This window comes from Vulpes lagopus, chromosome 8 (genome assembly GCF_018345385.1).
Source record: "Vulpes lagopus strain Blue_001 chromosome 8, ASM1834538v1, whole genome shotgun sequence".
In the NCBI taxonomy this organism is placed as follows: domain Eukaryota; kingdom Metazoa; phylum Chordata; class Mammalia; order Carnivora; family Canidae; genus Vulpes; species Vulpes lagopus.
The window spans coordinates 7,001,850-7,015,171 of NC_054831.1; the positions used below are offsets into that span (position 1 = coordinate 7,001,850).

At 37.8% G+C, this 13,322-nt stretch overlaps 1 protein-coding gene across 3 annotated transcripts in view; it reads right to left on the minus strand.

Annotated features, from left to right (window-relative positions):
* Nucleotides 1-13,322, minus strand: part of GIGYF2 (GRB10 interacting GYF protein 2) — a 136,626-nt gene that overhangs the window by 46,334 nt on the left and 76,970 nt on the right. Inside the window, exons 9-14 of one of the 3 annotated variants that reach the window (XM_041765802.1) lie at nucleotides 9,577-9,756; nucleotides 5,152-5,351; nucleotides 4,898-5,060; nucleotides 4,630-4,815; nucleotides 1,715-1,911; nucleotides 576-735 (exon numbers count right to left, since the gene is read on the minus strand). In XM_041765802.1, coding sequence (XP_041621736.1) covers nucleotides 576-735; nucleotides 1,715-1,911; nucleotides 4,630-4,815; nucleotides 4,898-5,060; nucleotides 5,152-5,351; nucleotides 9,577-9,756 — 1,086 coding nt within the window. Of the gene's footprint in view, nucleotides 1-575; nucleotides 736-1,714; nucleotides 1,912-4,629; nucleotides 4,816-4,897; nucleotides 5,061-5,151; nucleotides 5,370-9,576; nucleotides 9,757-13,322 lie in introns of all 3 variants that reach the window. The other 2 variants (XM_041765801.1, XM_041765800.1) reach the window with 2 other exon arrangements.

The following is a 13,322-nucleotide window of genomic DNA, read 5'->3' on the forward strand; positions in this document are numbered from 1 at the left end:
AATCAACAAATTGTCTTTTACAGCATTCTTTCCCCCATTCTAATCTAACTTGTGCACTGTACAAATCTTTTAAGGGATTAGTTTATAATACAGCATGATCCTTTCTCACATGTTTTTAACAGTTGTTTATCATTTATGATATCAACCCCACTTCAGTGAAACATTCAAGTAAGGTCTTCCAAGACTGCTGCCATCACCCTTTTATGGGAGGGAAACTGAAGTACAAAGAACATAAGGAATTCACCTGCCTAGTTAACCAGCTGGGAAGCCAGAACTGAAGGGGTCTTGAGTATTTTGTTTACATCCCTAAATTATTAGTAATCACATTCCACCTTGTATTCAAATAATTTTCATTTGGACTGCCCTCCCCCACTGAAACTGTAAAGTACTATAGGAGGAACCTATAAAAATGCCTTCTATACGTATGTATGTATACATGTTACACACACACACACACACACACGAAGAAAACCTGGAAAATGGATTGTTTTCTACTACTATGAAAATTAACATTAAATAATGACCATCTTACAGAATCTGAAGGTAATGGCTTCAAGTAGAATGGAACAAGCTACCTTGAATTTCTCCCTGAGGATCTTTGTAATACCACTTCTGCATTGCTTCGTGCATCAATGGAATTGAGACTCCCTTAGCTCTGTGCTCTTGCAGTTTTGATGCTAGTCTCTCATCATCTAGTGCACTGTCTTGGAGATAAGCCACCATCTTCTCAGCTTGCTAACAGGATTAAAAAAAGGATTAAGGAAACAAATGATCCCAAATTAATACTTGTACATGTAATAAAAATGTCTACCTTTTATGAATGACTTGATCTATGAAAGGTACTACTGTGCAAGAAACACAGCAGGCAACCATGACTTCTTCCAACAAGGTCATGAAATATATACTGTCCCCATTTTATGGAGGGGAAAACTAAGGCTCAGAGAGGCCAAATCTTGCTCAAAGTCTCAAAATTATTAAGCAAACCAAACTGAGATTAAAACACAAACTGGTATGGATCAAAGGCCAGGCTTCTAATCAACACACTAATAAGATTACTATTAAATAAGCCATTGGTCAGTCCTGAAGCATATAAACTAAACCTATAAAAACATAGGTGTTAATACAATAAAGATCCAATTAATCAATTACAAATATAATGTTTTACAATTCTATTAAGACATCGCCCTACTTCCTCTCTTCAAGCATTTCCTGCCACCAACAAGCACTCCATCTCAAAGAAAGAGAAATTCTTCTATAGAAAATAAGCTACCATTTACTTCACATATAACAAAGTTATATCTAATCCTAGGGAAATCTAGAGACATGAATAAAATGCTAATATCCTGAGTTTAACTATTTTCCCAGTTACACTTCAGGCAAAAATACAGAAGACGCTATGCCCATGCACAGCTGCTTGTATTTGCCATTTTTGGCATTCCATTAATTTCCAAAAAGAAAAAAGAAAAGCAAACAGCTAAGGGCAACCTCAGAAGAGAAAAAATAACCTGACACAATGACTACTACATAGCAGAAACTTATAAGCATGAAATGATTTGAAAGACAATTACTCATACAAAAAAATACCAGATTTACAAACAACTTTTCCAGTACATAAAATCTAGCGCACAGAAGTTCTATTTCTGAAGATTCATTTAATGCTTTCCAATTTTTATGGTAGTTTGGGAGGAGAAAAAAATAATGACACAATTTTTACCTGCTCCAAATGCTTGAGACCCTCTTCATCATCTGGCTCTGTGGAAACACTGCCCATACCAGGAGCACCTACGACCGGCGTTTCAACTGGCCGGAGGGCAGGACTAGGATTGGGAACAGGCGGTGGAAGTATGAGAAGAGGAGAGGCTGTATCTGAAGGAATCTGTGACAGGGGCTGCTGGACATCAGAAACCATTTCTAAAGGAAAAAAACACAGAAACATGAAAATCTTTTAAACTAGAGATTCTAAAAAACAAAAACAAAAACAAAAACAAAACTAGAGATTCTTATGAAGAATGTATCCTCAAATTAGGCTGCTCGCTAAATGAGCTCAACAGAAATGTGAATGTGTCAGGAACACTGCAGCTACTTCTTACAGAAAATTATAGTTATTTCTCCCTACAATGACAGAAGTACCTTTACAGGATGACAAAACATAGAATTAAAAGGGATCTAGAAGGTCCTTCTACAGTGCCTGTGTCACTAGAGTATCTAGTTGTACGTCTCCCTCTTGAAAGCAAACAGAATTGGTCTAATCCCTTCTTATGTCTCCATATAGCAGACCATTAACAGCACTGCAAATCTTCTCAAAAATGTCGTATTTCATCAATTTTGATTAAACATATCTGCAATTAACTGTGACTAAACACATCTGCAATTATCTTGAATAAATACCTATTTCAGGTGATAATATAATTCAATACATTATAGTATTTAGAATAATAAAGAGCACTTGGGAGTCTACATGGACAGTGCAGGAAGTTCTTCTCAATAAGAACAGAATTCCTGGGTGGCTCAGAGGTTTAGCGCCTGCCTTCAGCCCAGGGCGTGATCCTGGAGTCCTGGGATTGAGGCCCACATCAGGCTCCCTACATGGAATCTGCTTCTCCTTCTGCCTGTCTCTGTCTCTCTTTCATGAAAGAAATAATATCTTAAAAAAAAAAAAAAAAAAAAGAACAGACTGCAAAAGAGGTTCTGTGTTGTGTTGGTCTCTATTTCTAGCCTCTCAGTATGCGGGCTCTTAAGAAGGGAAAGGGGATGGGAGTAATTAGATACAACTGCAGTTTCCCCTTTGAAACCTTGTTTGTTCAATTACAGATAGCTTCTCCAAATTCCTGTTCTTCTCAGGAACTCTTTACTTTCTCTGCCAAACTTCTTAAAAGAACAGCCAATACACCACCATCACCCACACCTGCTGCACTGTGACTCCCACTTCCACCCTCCAATACAGATTCTCTCCCAAAGACAAACAGTGCCTCAAAGTCCCCAAATCCAATACCTTTTCCTAGTCCTCATCATCTGACCTCAGCAGTCCAATCCTAAACCTCCTTCCTTCCTCATAGTCCCTTTAGTCTAGGCCACTCTTGCCTCTGAAGATTTTTCTCTGGCAACTCTTTACTTACCCTCTTAAATAGGAATTTTGCCCTAAGATAACAAACATACATATGTTTTATCCCCTTATAGAATATTAACCTGGAGTTTTAATCCTTAATACATATATCTATGAAGCTTTCTCAAATACACATGTCTGGACTCCATCCTAAAATCTCCTAAGAAAAAGGCCCCAGGCATGCACATTCACAAGAATGAACCACAAGTAATTAGGGGTACACCATAACTGAAAAAACTACATATCAAACAGGTCTCAAAACGGACAAGTCCCACAGTGCCTGAGAGAGATTCAAACACTTGAATCCACTCACTAAGCTTTGTTCTAGACATAAAACACTGCAAAGATATCCTTGGTTTAAACCCTCACAATATTAGCCTATTAGGGAAAAAGGTAATACACAGATTTTTGTATTATTGCATTGTTCTTTCAGGAATAGTGCTGGTTGTTTAAGAAACAAGAGAAGATCGCTAACCTAGTTTGGAAACTTTGGGTGCGAGAGTTTCAGGGACAGATAACAGTATTTGCTAAGACAAGGAGACAAAAGAGCAAGGCTCACGTCAGGACCTAGTAGGCTGTGAGGCTGGGGAACAGAGTACAAAGGAGATAGAGATGGCACTGAAACCGTAGAGGCAGGCAGATGTTAGCTCACGCAAAGGCTTGCAGGCCATGGTAAAGGTGTGATTTTGTTTTTAATTGTGACTCAACCAATTACCCCTTTAACATGAAGGATTACAATGTTATTTTTTTTTTTAATTTTTATTTATTTATGATAGTCACAGAGAGATAGAGAGAGAGGCAGAGACACAGGCAGAGGGAGAAGCAGGCTCCATGCACTGGGAGCCCGACGTGGGATTCGATCCCGGGTCTCCAGGATCGCGCCCTGGGCCAAAGGCAGGCGCCAAACCGCTGCGCCACCCAGGGATCCCTACAATGTTATTTTTAAATATGCACAAGAAGAAATAAGGAAGTGAACATTAAAACTGCCTACTAAAAAAAAAAAAAAAACTGCCTACTAAGATATATTATCAAGTTAAAATTAAAACAGTAACACTAAAGAAGGGGATATACTTTAAGCTTATTCTCTAGCAAAAGTGGTAGGACTTCCCCAGATTCATCCATGTTCTTTATGGCCTCATTTGGAACAACAGCAATTTGGTGTGCCTTCGGGACATAGACCCAACCACTTTATGAAAAAAGGAAGGTCACCCGTCTGATGTGGAAATAAAATTATTGCAGAAGGTCCTAAATCCTATCTGCTCAACTAATACGAAGATGGCTATATCTTAACATCCTAGAAAGTGAGATTCCTGAGTTGCACTCTTGATTCTTCTCTTTTGGTGAATTTGGGGAAGGACACATATGTGGGCAGCAGCACATGACTAGCTTTACTGGTAAAATAATCTATTCTAATAATTTACCACTGGGAGTTCTATGAGGCATAAACAGAAACGTATCTTATCGGTGATCACTGGCCTGCCTGAGTAGAATCCTGTTTTAGCTTATCTACTCTCATAAATACATACCATCCCCTCTGCTGGGTACTTTGGTTGGCAGGCTATTTTCCGTCTGACCCTCTTCCTCAGCTTTTTCCATTTGCTCAGTTTGGGATTCCTCCTTCCTCTCAAATTGCGGTGCTTCCTGAGGCTGATGGTCTGAAGGAGTACCTGGTCTCGCAGATGATGAGGTCTGGGATGTTTCCTCACTAGCTTCTGGAACATGAAGCATTCTTAAATTAACTTATGAAACTTTCGGTTTGATGAAAAGAAGATAAAAGACGACAATGAGCCTTACCAACTCCTACTCTATCTGTCTTCTCTCCCTCTTTCCTATTTGTCTTATCAGGTTCTTTGGCTTCTTCATTATGGCTGCTCTCAGAGTCAGAGCACTCCCCACCTTCCTCCACAGGCCGGAAGTCCATCTCCTGCTCTTCTGGAATTGGCTCTTTCTGTACTTTCTGTATCAAGAAAATGAAGCCAAAGCTCAAAATACATTGAACTTTGATGGCAGGTCAGTGCCTATTGTGACATTTAAAACAGATTTCTTACCTTTAGAAAGAGGAATGCTCCAGAGGAGTCAAATGTGCCCATCTCTTCTTCAGCGTCCTCTAAGCACCACTCGGGCAAACTATCCCGGTCATCGTCTATGCTTCCACTGCCAGAGCGCACCCTTCGATAACCCCGTTCATCATCCCGATCTCGAAAATCAAACTCAAACCTTCGCCGTCGTTCCATGTGTTCTCGCCAGCCTGCAGAACGAGGGCCATCTGGGATGAGGAGGAGGATACAAAACTTAGAAAAATTTTATGACAGTATTTGAAAAAGAAAATCGCGAATAGAAAATAAAGAAAACTATGACTGTGCATTTAAATAATCAATTTACTACAAAGAAACTTAAGCAAATTAAATGAAATTCAGAGCTCAGCATACACATGACATCACTAAGTGACAACAGTAGTTATCTTCAGTAAATCCTGAGCCACACAACATACTCTAAAGCTTTGAAAGATCAATTTAAAACAAATCACTTAAAAAAATAAAAATAAAAATAAAAAAATAAAACAAATCACTTTTAAAAAGCACTTTATGCAAAGTATACATTTTGGATAAGCTTTAGATATCTGACTGAAATGCCAATTTGCCGTTTACATGGCAGACTCCTAGCCCAGGCTTATACCACTGGATATCATGGGCTCAAGTCCATGCCTTCCCTCTGGCAGGCTTTAACACATTTCTTTCTTCTCCTGAAAATACCGTTGTTTTTTTTTTTTTTAAGATTTTATTTACTTATTCATGAGAGACACAGAGAGAGGTAGAGACACAGGCAGAGGGAGAAGCAGGCTCCTCAAAGGGAGCCCAATGTGGGACTCGATCCCCGGACCCAGGATAACGCCCTGAGCTAAAGACAGATGCTCAACAGCTGAGCCACCCAGGAATTCCAAAAATATCATTCTTGATGTATAAGAACAATTCCCTGTGTCAATTCCTAATATCAAATTCATCATGCCTACTTGCTAGTGCCAAGATCCCATTTGTAATTGATTCCCAAGAAAAAAGGCATGGAATTACAGCACTGACAGATATCACAGATTTTATACAGCCCACTATCCTAATTCTACAGTTTAAGAAACAAAAACTCTGACAGAAGTAACTTGCATAATAGCAAGGCAGAACTAGAATCTAATTTTGCATCCTCTGCTACTTTTTCCACAATAGCATTCACAATTTACTCTCATCTCTTAACTCTCCCTAGGGAATTTTTATTTCTGTATAGCATCCCCAGGGACATTCCTAAATCCACCCTGGTATACAGTTTATTACATCTACTTTTCAACAGGAAAAAGACTGCCTAAGAATAAAAGATGCCAGTTATGGTATTTTTTAAGAAAAAAGTTATTAATATCTGATAAACATAAGTCTGAGTGTCTTAAAAGGAGAGGTAGGTTTTAACCTATTAAAATTTTCTATTTTTGACTGCTTTCTCTGTAGGAGATACACGAAAGAAAAGCCAAAGTTCAATGTTCTTACTACTAAGGCCCAATTTGCTAAAACCAGCAATCTAAAACTCAAACTGAAAATGAGAAGGCAAAACATTAAAATGCCCAGTAGAGGTAGTTACTTATAAATCATTCACAGAAAAGCTAAGAAAACATAATTCCCATACTCCTCCTCATCCTTTACTTACTTATAACTATTACACTTCTATGAAAACTAAAGAACTTTATATCCAGATTGCTTAAATGCAAACCTCGAATCATTATTCAAAGGAAGTATTCATGATCAACTGTTGAATTCCAGAGTACTCTCTCTATTACTATCATTTCTAAACTGTCTGTTAAGTATGCACCATGATAGGAATCTATCCTTCTAGGCATCTGGCTCATGTTTTCCTCTTACTGAGTTTCTTAAGTTCAGCTCCCAGAGTGGATGCTTTGCTGTCCTTAATAGTCCCATCTCCCATGATAATCCAGTTTTGAGTCCTACTTAAACCAAATGTAGCAGATAAGACACATCCCCAGCTTATGAAGACTAACCACTGCTTTTTAAGGTCTTACAATACCAAAATAAAAGTCTGCTACAATTTTTATAATATAAAAAATAGTAAAAAAAAAAAAAAAAAAAATCACTGAACTTTTTTTTTAGATTATTTTTATTTTTTATTTTTTTTAATTCATGAGACAGAGAGAGGAGTGAGAGAGATAGAGACAGATAAGAGACACAAAGAAGCAGGCTCCCCACAGGAAGCCTTATGTGGGACTCGTTCCCAGGATTCCGGGATCACGCCCTGAGGCGAAGGCACCTCAGGCAAGACGCTCAACCACCGAGCCACTCCAGGCATCCCAAATCACTAAACTTTTAATCAAATCATAGAAGAATAAATATAATCTAAGAAATGCGACGGGTAATTTATAACAACCGATATAATCAGACTTAACTTTGAATATGCTGGTTTGAAAAAGCAGATAGTATTCGTTTTAAAAAATGCTTATCTCCAGTGTTTTTTTAGCCCCATATATTATACACCTCACCCTGTCTTTTAAAAAGATATCACTAAAAAATTGGGGGAAATTGTTAAGTTAATGACAAATAAATTGGACATGGAAATCGAGTATCAGGGAGAAAGATTTTTAAAAAAAGACAATATATATCTAAAATCTACGTTGTTGGGGTGAAGAGGGTCAGTGGTAGAAAATACACTAAAATTTTACTTTGTTTAACTAACTCCCTTTAATAGAATCGGCATCAGACACTTGGGCTCACAAACACTGTTGGTCTTCCAAAACATTCACCTTGTTTGTTTTTGATCCGCTGGAATTTCTCTTCTCGCTCAGTCCAGACCCTGTCCATTCTTTCACTGAACGCTTGTTGGGAACATAGTCTACAAACCCTTTTGCTTACAGGCAAGCTCAGCACAAAATGCCGTGATGCCTTGAAGAGAACTATAACATCTGGTTGCCCAGCACACAGACTCATGAGAATTGCCTAGATAACTGTGATGTAAACAATGCCCACTCATGACAGAAAACTCACCCAAGAGGCAACCATGAGGAGTTGGGGTAAAAGCATCAAAACTCTATCCAAAGATTAACCTCACCATGTTTCTACCTATCCATAACTACCTAAAGCACTCTGAGTGCTTGTTACAATGTTTACTCAGACTGAGACTAGTGATTTTGCTAATAACTTGATTTTCTTTTTTTTAAACATTTTATTTATTTATTTATTCATGAGAGACAAAGAGACAGAGGCAGAGACATAGGCAGAGGGAGAAGCAGACTCCATGCAAGGAGCCCGACATGGGACTCGATTCCGGATTCCGGGATCAGGACCTGAGCCGAAGGCAGACGCTCAACCTCTGAGCTATCCAGGCCTCCCAATAACTTGATTTTAAAATGTACATGAAGGGCAGCCCCAGTGGCGCAGTGGTTTAGTGCCGCCTGCCGCCTGGGGTGTGATCCTAGAGACCCGGGATCGAGTCCCACGTCAGGCTTCCTGCTTGGAGCCCACTTCTGAACCCTCTGCCTGTGTCTCTGCCTCTCTCTCTCTCTGAATAAATAAATCTTTAAAGAAAAATAAATAAATAAAATAAAATGTACATGAAAACAGTTTAATTATGATTTCTTCTACAAAAGTGAGCTGCTCTGGCATATGGCTGACAGCTAAAATAATGAAATTCATAAGGCAAATATACACTCTTTGTGCGTTTCAGTTCTGCATGACCCCACAATTCAAACTACAGTGGCATCTGATTATCATGAGGCATGGAATCAGCACTTTGGTAGGGGATGAACTTTGACACAAAGCACCAGTGTCTTCAATTACGAGCATATCTAATGTCAGGGAAGAACAGTTTGAGGCATTCTTAAGAATCAAACAGAAGAACTTACAAAACCACTAATCACTACTATTCTCTCTCCTTTCTCTAAAGTTAGGACAAAAGAATGAACTTGTGATTATGTTTCTGACCTAGGTTTAGAGTTTATCCTTCAAATAAGCATAAATCACTTTCTTAGGATAAAAAAAATTTTTTTTGAAAAAAATACATCTTTTATTATACAGGAAAAATACCAATTTTAGGAAGAGCACATATTTTTAATGAACATATAATTACACATTTTAAGTTTTAAAGCATGCTGGTAAAAATACAAAGATTAAATGTTAGATAAAACCAAAGGAGACCCTCTCACATTTTTGCAGTTAAAGGCAGGTGCTTCCCATTAAACTACACTATTTGCTCCAGAAAAATAAAAATGATTTTCTTCAACTGAAGAGACTTGGGGAATTTTCATGCTGAAGTATTTTTTGTAGTGATAAGACTAAGTGTAATGACATAAATAATTGAGTCCTCTCTCTCTCTCTCTCTCTCTCTCTTTTTTTTTTCTTTCTAGTTCATCTTTTCTGCTTACTTGGTACACAATTTCCACCAAATACTCCCTTATTTTGGTCTCTGCACTCCCTCGGCAGGAGCCTTACCAGGGCTGTGGGGACGCCACCTCTCTCCATCCCGTCTCGGTCCAGCTAGTCTCCAACCTCCATCTTCATCTTCTCCGTTTTGTTCTTCTCTAAAAATACGCCAGTTTTCACTTTCTGATCGTATAAACTCATGCTTTCTTCCCACCGATGTTGGTCCACCTTCCTCAAAATTTGGTCTCCCTGTAATGAAAATAAGGAAACATGTACCTCAGCCAATAAGGATTCTGAAAACAGACTGGACGGCTGAGATCACACTTTTGTGCAGATGTGCCTGCTCAGGCAGTACGGAGCAACAGAGCTGCAGACATATGCATCCAGTATTAGACATATTTCTTAGAGTACAACAGTCACAGACCGGACAATTCTTTTTTAAACAAATACATGCACCAAAAAAGGGGGGTGCAATGAAACGTGAACCAACCTACCTTACCAGCACATACTGCTTTTTTAAAAGTCATAGAAGATTTTTAATTATATGATGTATTTTTAATTTATTTAATCAACTTCTACTAGCAATTCTACCCAAATAGGATATCTGTAAAATTCAACCTACCTTTTAGCCAAAAAAAAAAAACTCAAAAGTAGACAGTATGAACTATAATTCTTCATTTTCATTTACTCTAACATCTATTACATGATAGGCATACAACAAATTGCTTCTAAACAGAATGCAAAGCTATGTGTAACCTAATGCCAGTCAAGAGTTCCATTAAGAGAGCCTGGTATACCAAGTAAATTAAATTGGTACTTTCAAAGAACAAGATAATTCCAAACTGTGCAAACAAATTCTCTCTTTAGTCATCATCCCACATGTGCTTACATAATTCATAACAGATTATATAAAATCTCACATTAAATTAGTTGAAAATCCAAAACATACACTGATATCTTCCATTTATAACAATTAAAAAGTTACATGTACATCAGTGATAACCTCAATTCTTTTCACTAAACCACCATGAAAATGAAAGAAAGTTGTATAGTTACATCTGAAAATGAGGGAATTCTCATTTCTGGTCATCCTCTTATATTTCATTTCACATGTATTAAGATTCAATATCCTGTTTATCCAAACAGTTATATTAGGTTGTTACCACATATTATTCTCCTGAAGGATAAAATATCTGGAAATTTGCTAGGCAAAATACTACCTGCTTTCTTATTATAGAAGGCAACCTCTAAGCCCCCAACAAGCCCTCCCTTCTGACTTCTGCATAATACCCTCGCCTAAAGTGTGAGCTGCACTTGACTTGCTCCCAACAAACAGAATACAGCAGAAGCAGTAAGATGTCAGCACCAATATTAAGTTAAAATTACTGACTTCCATGAGTCTTAGGATGCTCTCTCCAAGACAATCAATTGCCATGTCATGAGGCGGCCCTGTGGAGAAGCTCACATGGCACAGAACTGAGTCCTGCCAACAGCCACATGAGTGAGTATGGAAGTGGATCCAACCCAGTCAAGCCTTCAGATGACTACATCCCTGGCTGACACCTTGACTGCAGCCTTGCAAACTCATGAGACCCAGGTCAGAGCCAAGCAACTATGCTGTTCCTTCCTGACTTACAAAAACTGAGATAATGTTTGTTGTTTTCAGCTAAGTTTTGAAGTATCTTGTTACATGGCCACAGATGATAAAACTCATCTAAACAAAACAACGCAAAACATTCAATCATCTGATTTAATCTTCATAACAATCCTCAATATTTGAAGTTATTTTTCCTACTTTTTGGAAAAATACTGAGAAGCAAAAAGATAACATAAAAGAACTGTCTAAATTCACACTATTTAAATGGCATAGACAGGATTCAAATATTCATCTTCTCACTCATTCAACAAATATTTATTGCACATTCAGTGCTAAGTTTTATGAATTCAAATACAGATATATCCCATGTCTGTCTTGGGTTTGGAGGCATTCCAGGTTCCCTTATTCAGAATAAGAAGGGCAACCCATTTTACAAAGTACCACATATATTACATGACTTGATGAAAATTGTAACTGTACTCACACACACAAAAAAAACCTTAAAGAAACCCCTAATACAGGGGCACCTGAGTGGCTCAGTTGGTTAAGCATCCAAGCACCTGGCTCTTGATTTTGTCTCAGGTCATGTCTCAGAGTCATGACAGGGAGTCTACTTGAAATTCTCTCCTCCCTCTCCTTTGGTACCTCCCCACCATGCTCTCCCTGAAAATAAAGAAATAAATCTAAAAAAAAGAATCCCTAATACATAGATAAAATGGAAACATATATAGACAAATGATGGGAAATGGCTTTTAAACCCATATAATCAGTCACAAGCAGTTTGTGCCAGGTACCAGGCAATGACTTGGGAATACAGTAGTAATCACATGATGGATGTGCTAGATCAAACACTGACTTTCTTTCACCTACTTTTACACTAAGCCTTTGAAAAACTAATGAACATAGCAAAGCAAGCAAAAGAGCACAAATGGCAAAATGCTTATCAAAAACTGGTCACTATAATTTAATTTTTTCTAATAGAGGATACACTGCAAAAAATTAAAAATAAAAGTACTAGTAATCCCTCAGTTTTAGAAACAGAACCCTATCTGTTGTTGGCTTTTACCTAACTTTATATTTTTTCATAGTTGCAATCAATATACCTACTATTCTGTAATCTCCATCCACAGCAAATACTCCTCTCTGATTATACATCTTCCTAATTATACAAATGGGTACACACCAGGTAGATCTTGCTGCCACAGCATAATCTACTAGATTATTTGACTGGACATTTACTTTATAACCAATTTTTTGTGAACTATAGATAATGAGGCAAGAAATACCTGCTTTTCTGAACTATGCCTTCTGAAAAAGCTTCAAAGAATGCAATTACTAAGTCAGATGACAGACTTCGTCCACTGCCTTTTTCCCGTCAAAAAAAAAAAGGGTCAAATCAACACACCATTTCACATTATTGATACTATCCTTTTTTTAAAAACTTTTACTACTGTAATAGTTGTAAAGTGGTACACTAATATGGCTCAGATATGATTTTTTCGTATCAAAGATTTTTCATGTTGTTTACTGACTTTATGTCCCTTTGTGTGGTTTACATTTTTTCCTAAACTGTTTTACCTTTAGACTTGTCAGTCCTACATATATTTTTCCTATTAGTACCTAAGAATAGGAAAAAATTTTAAAACAGTATGGGGCAGGGGCACCCGGCTACCTCAGTTGGAAGAGCATGCAACTCTGGATCTTGGGGTATAGGTTCAATCCCCACGTTGATATAGAGATTACTTAAAAATAAAAAAAGAAGAATAGGGCAAAAGTAGGGGAAATATAGGAAGAAACAAAATCTGGGTTTTCTACTTCTTGAAAATCATCTTGTAATTTTCAACCTGTACCTCACAATCTTTGAATGACTATGTCATACCTTGTCCCAAAACCAATCTGAACAGATATCTTAAAGATTAAAGAAGAGCACAGTACTAAATAAAGAATAAAAATCTTGTAGTCACTACACTTGATTTTATTTTTTTAAAGATTTTATTTATTTATTCATGAGAGACAGACAGAGAGAGAGAGAGAGGCAGAGACACAGGCAGAGGAGAAGCAGGCTCCATGCAGGAAGCCTGATGTGGGACTCGATCCCAAGACCCCAGGATCACACCCTGGGCCGAAGGCAGATGCCAAACCACTGAGCCACCCAAGGATCCCCACTACACCTGATTTTAAATTTTGGCTGCAGTTCTGATCTATACACCTTCACTTT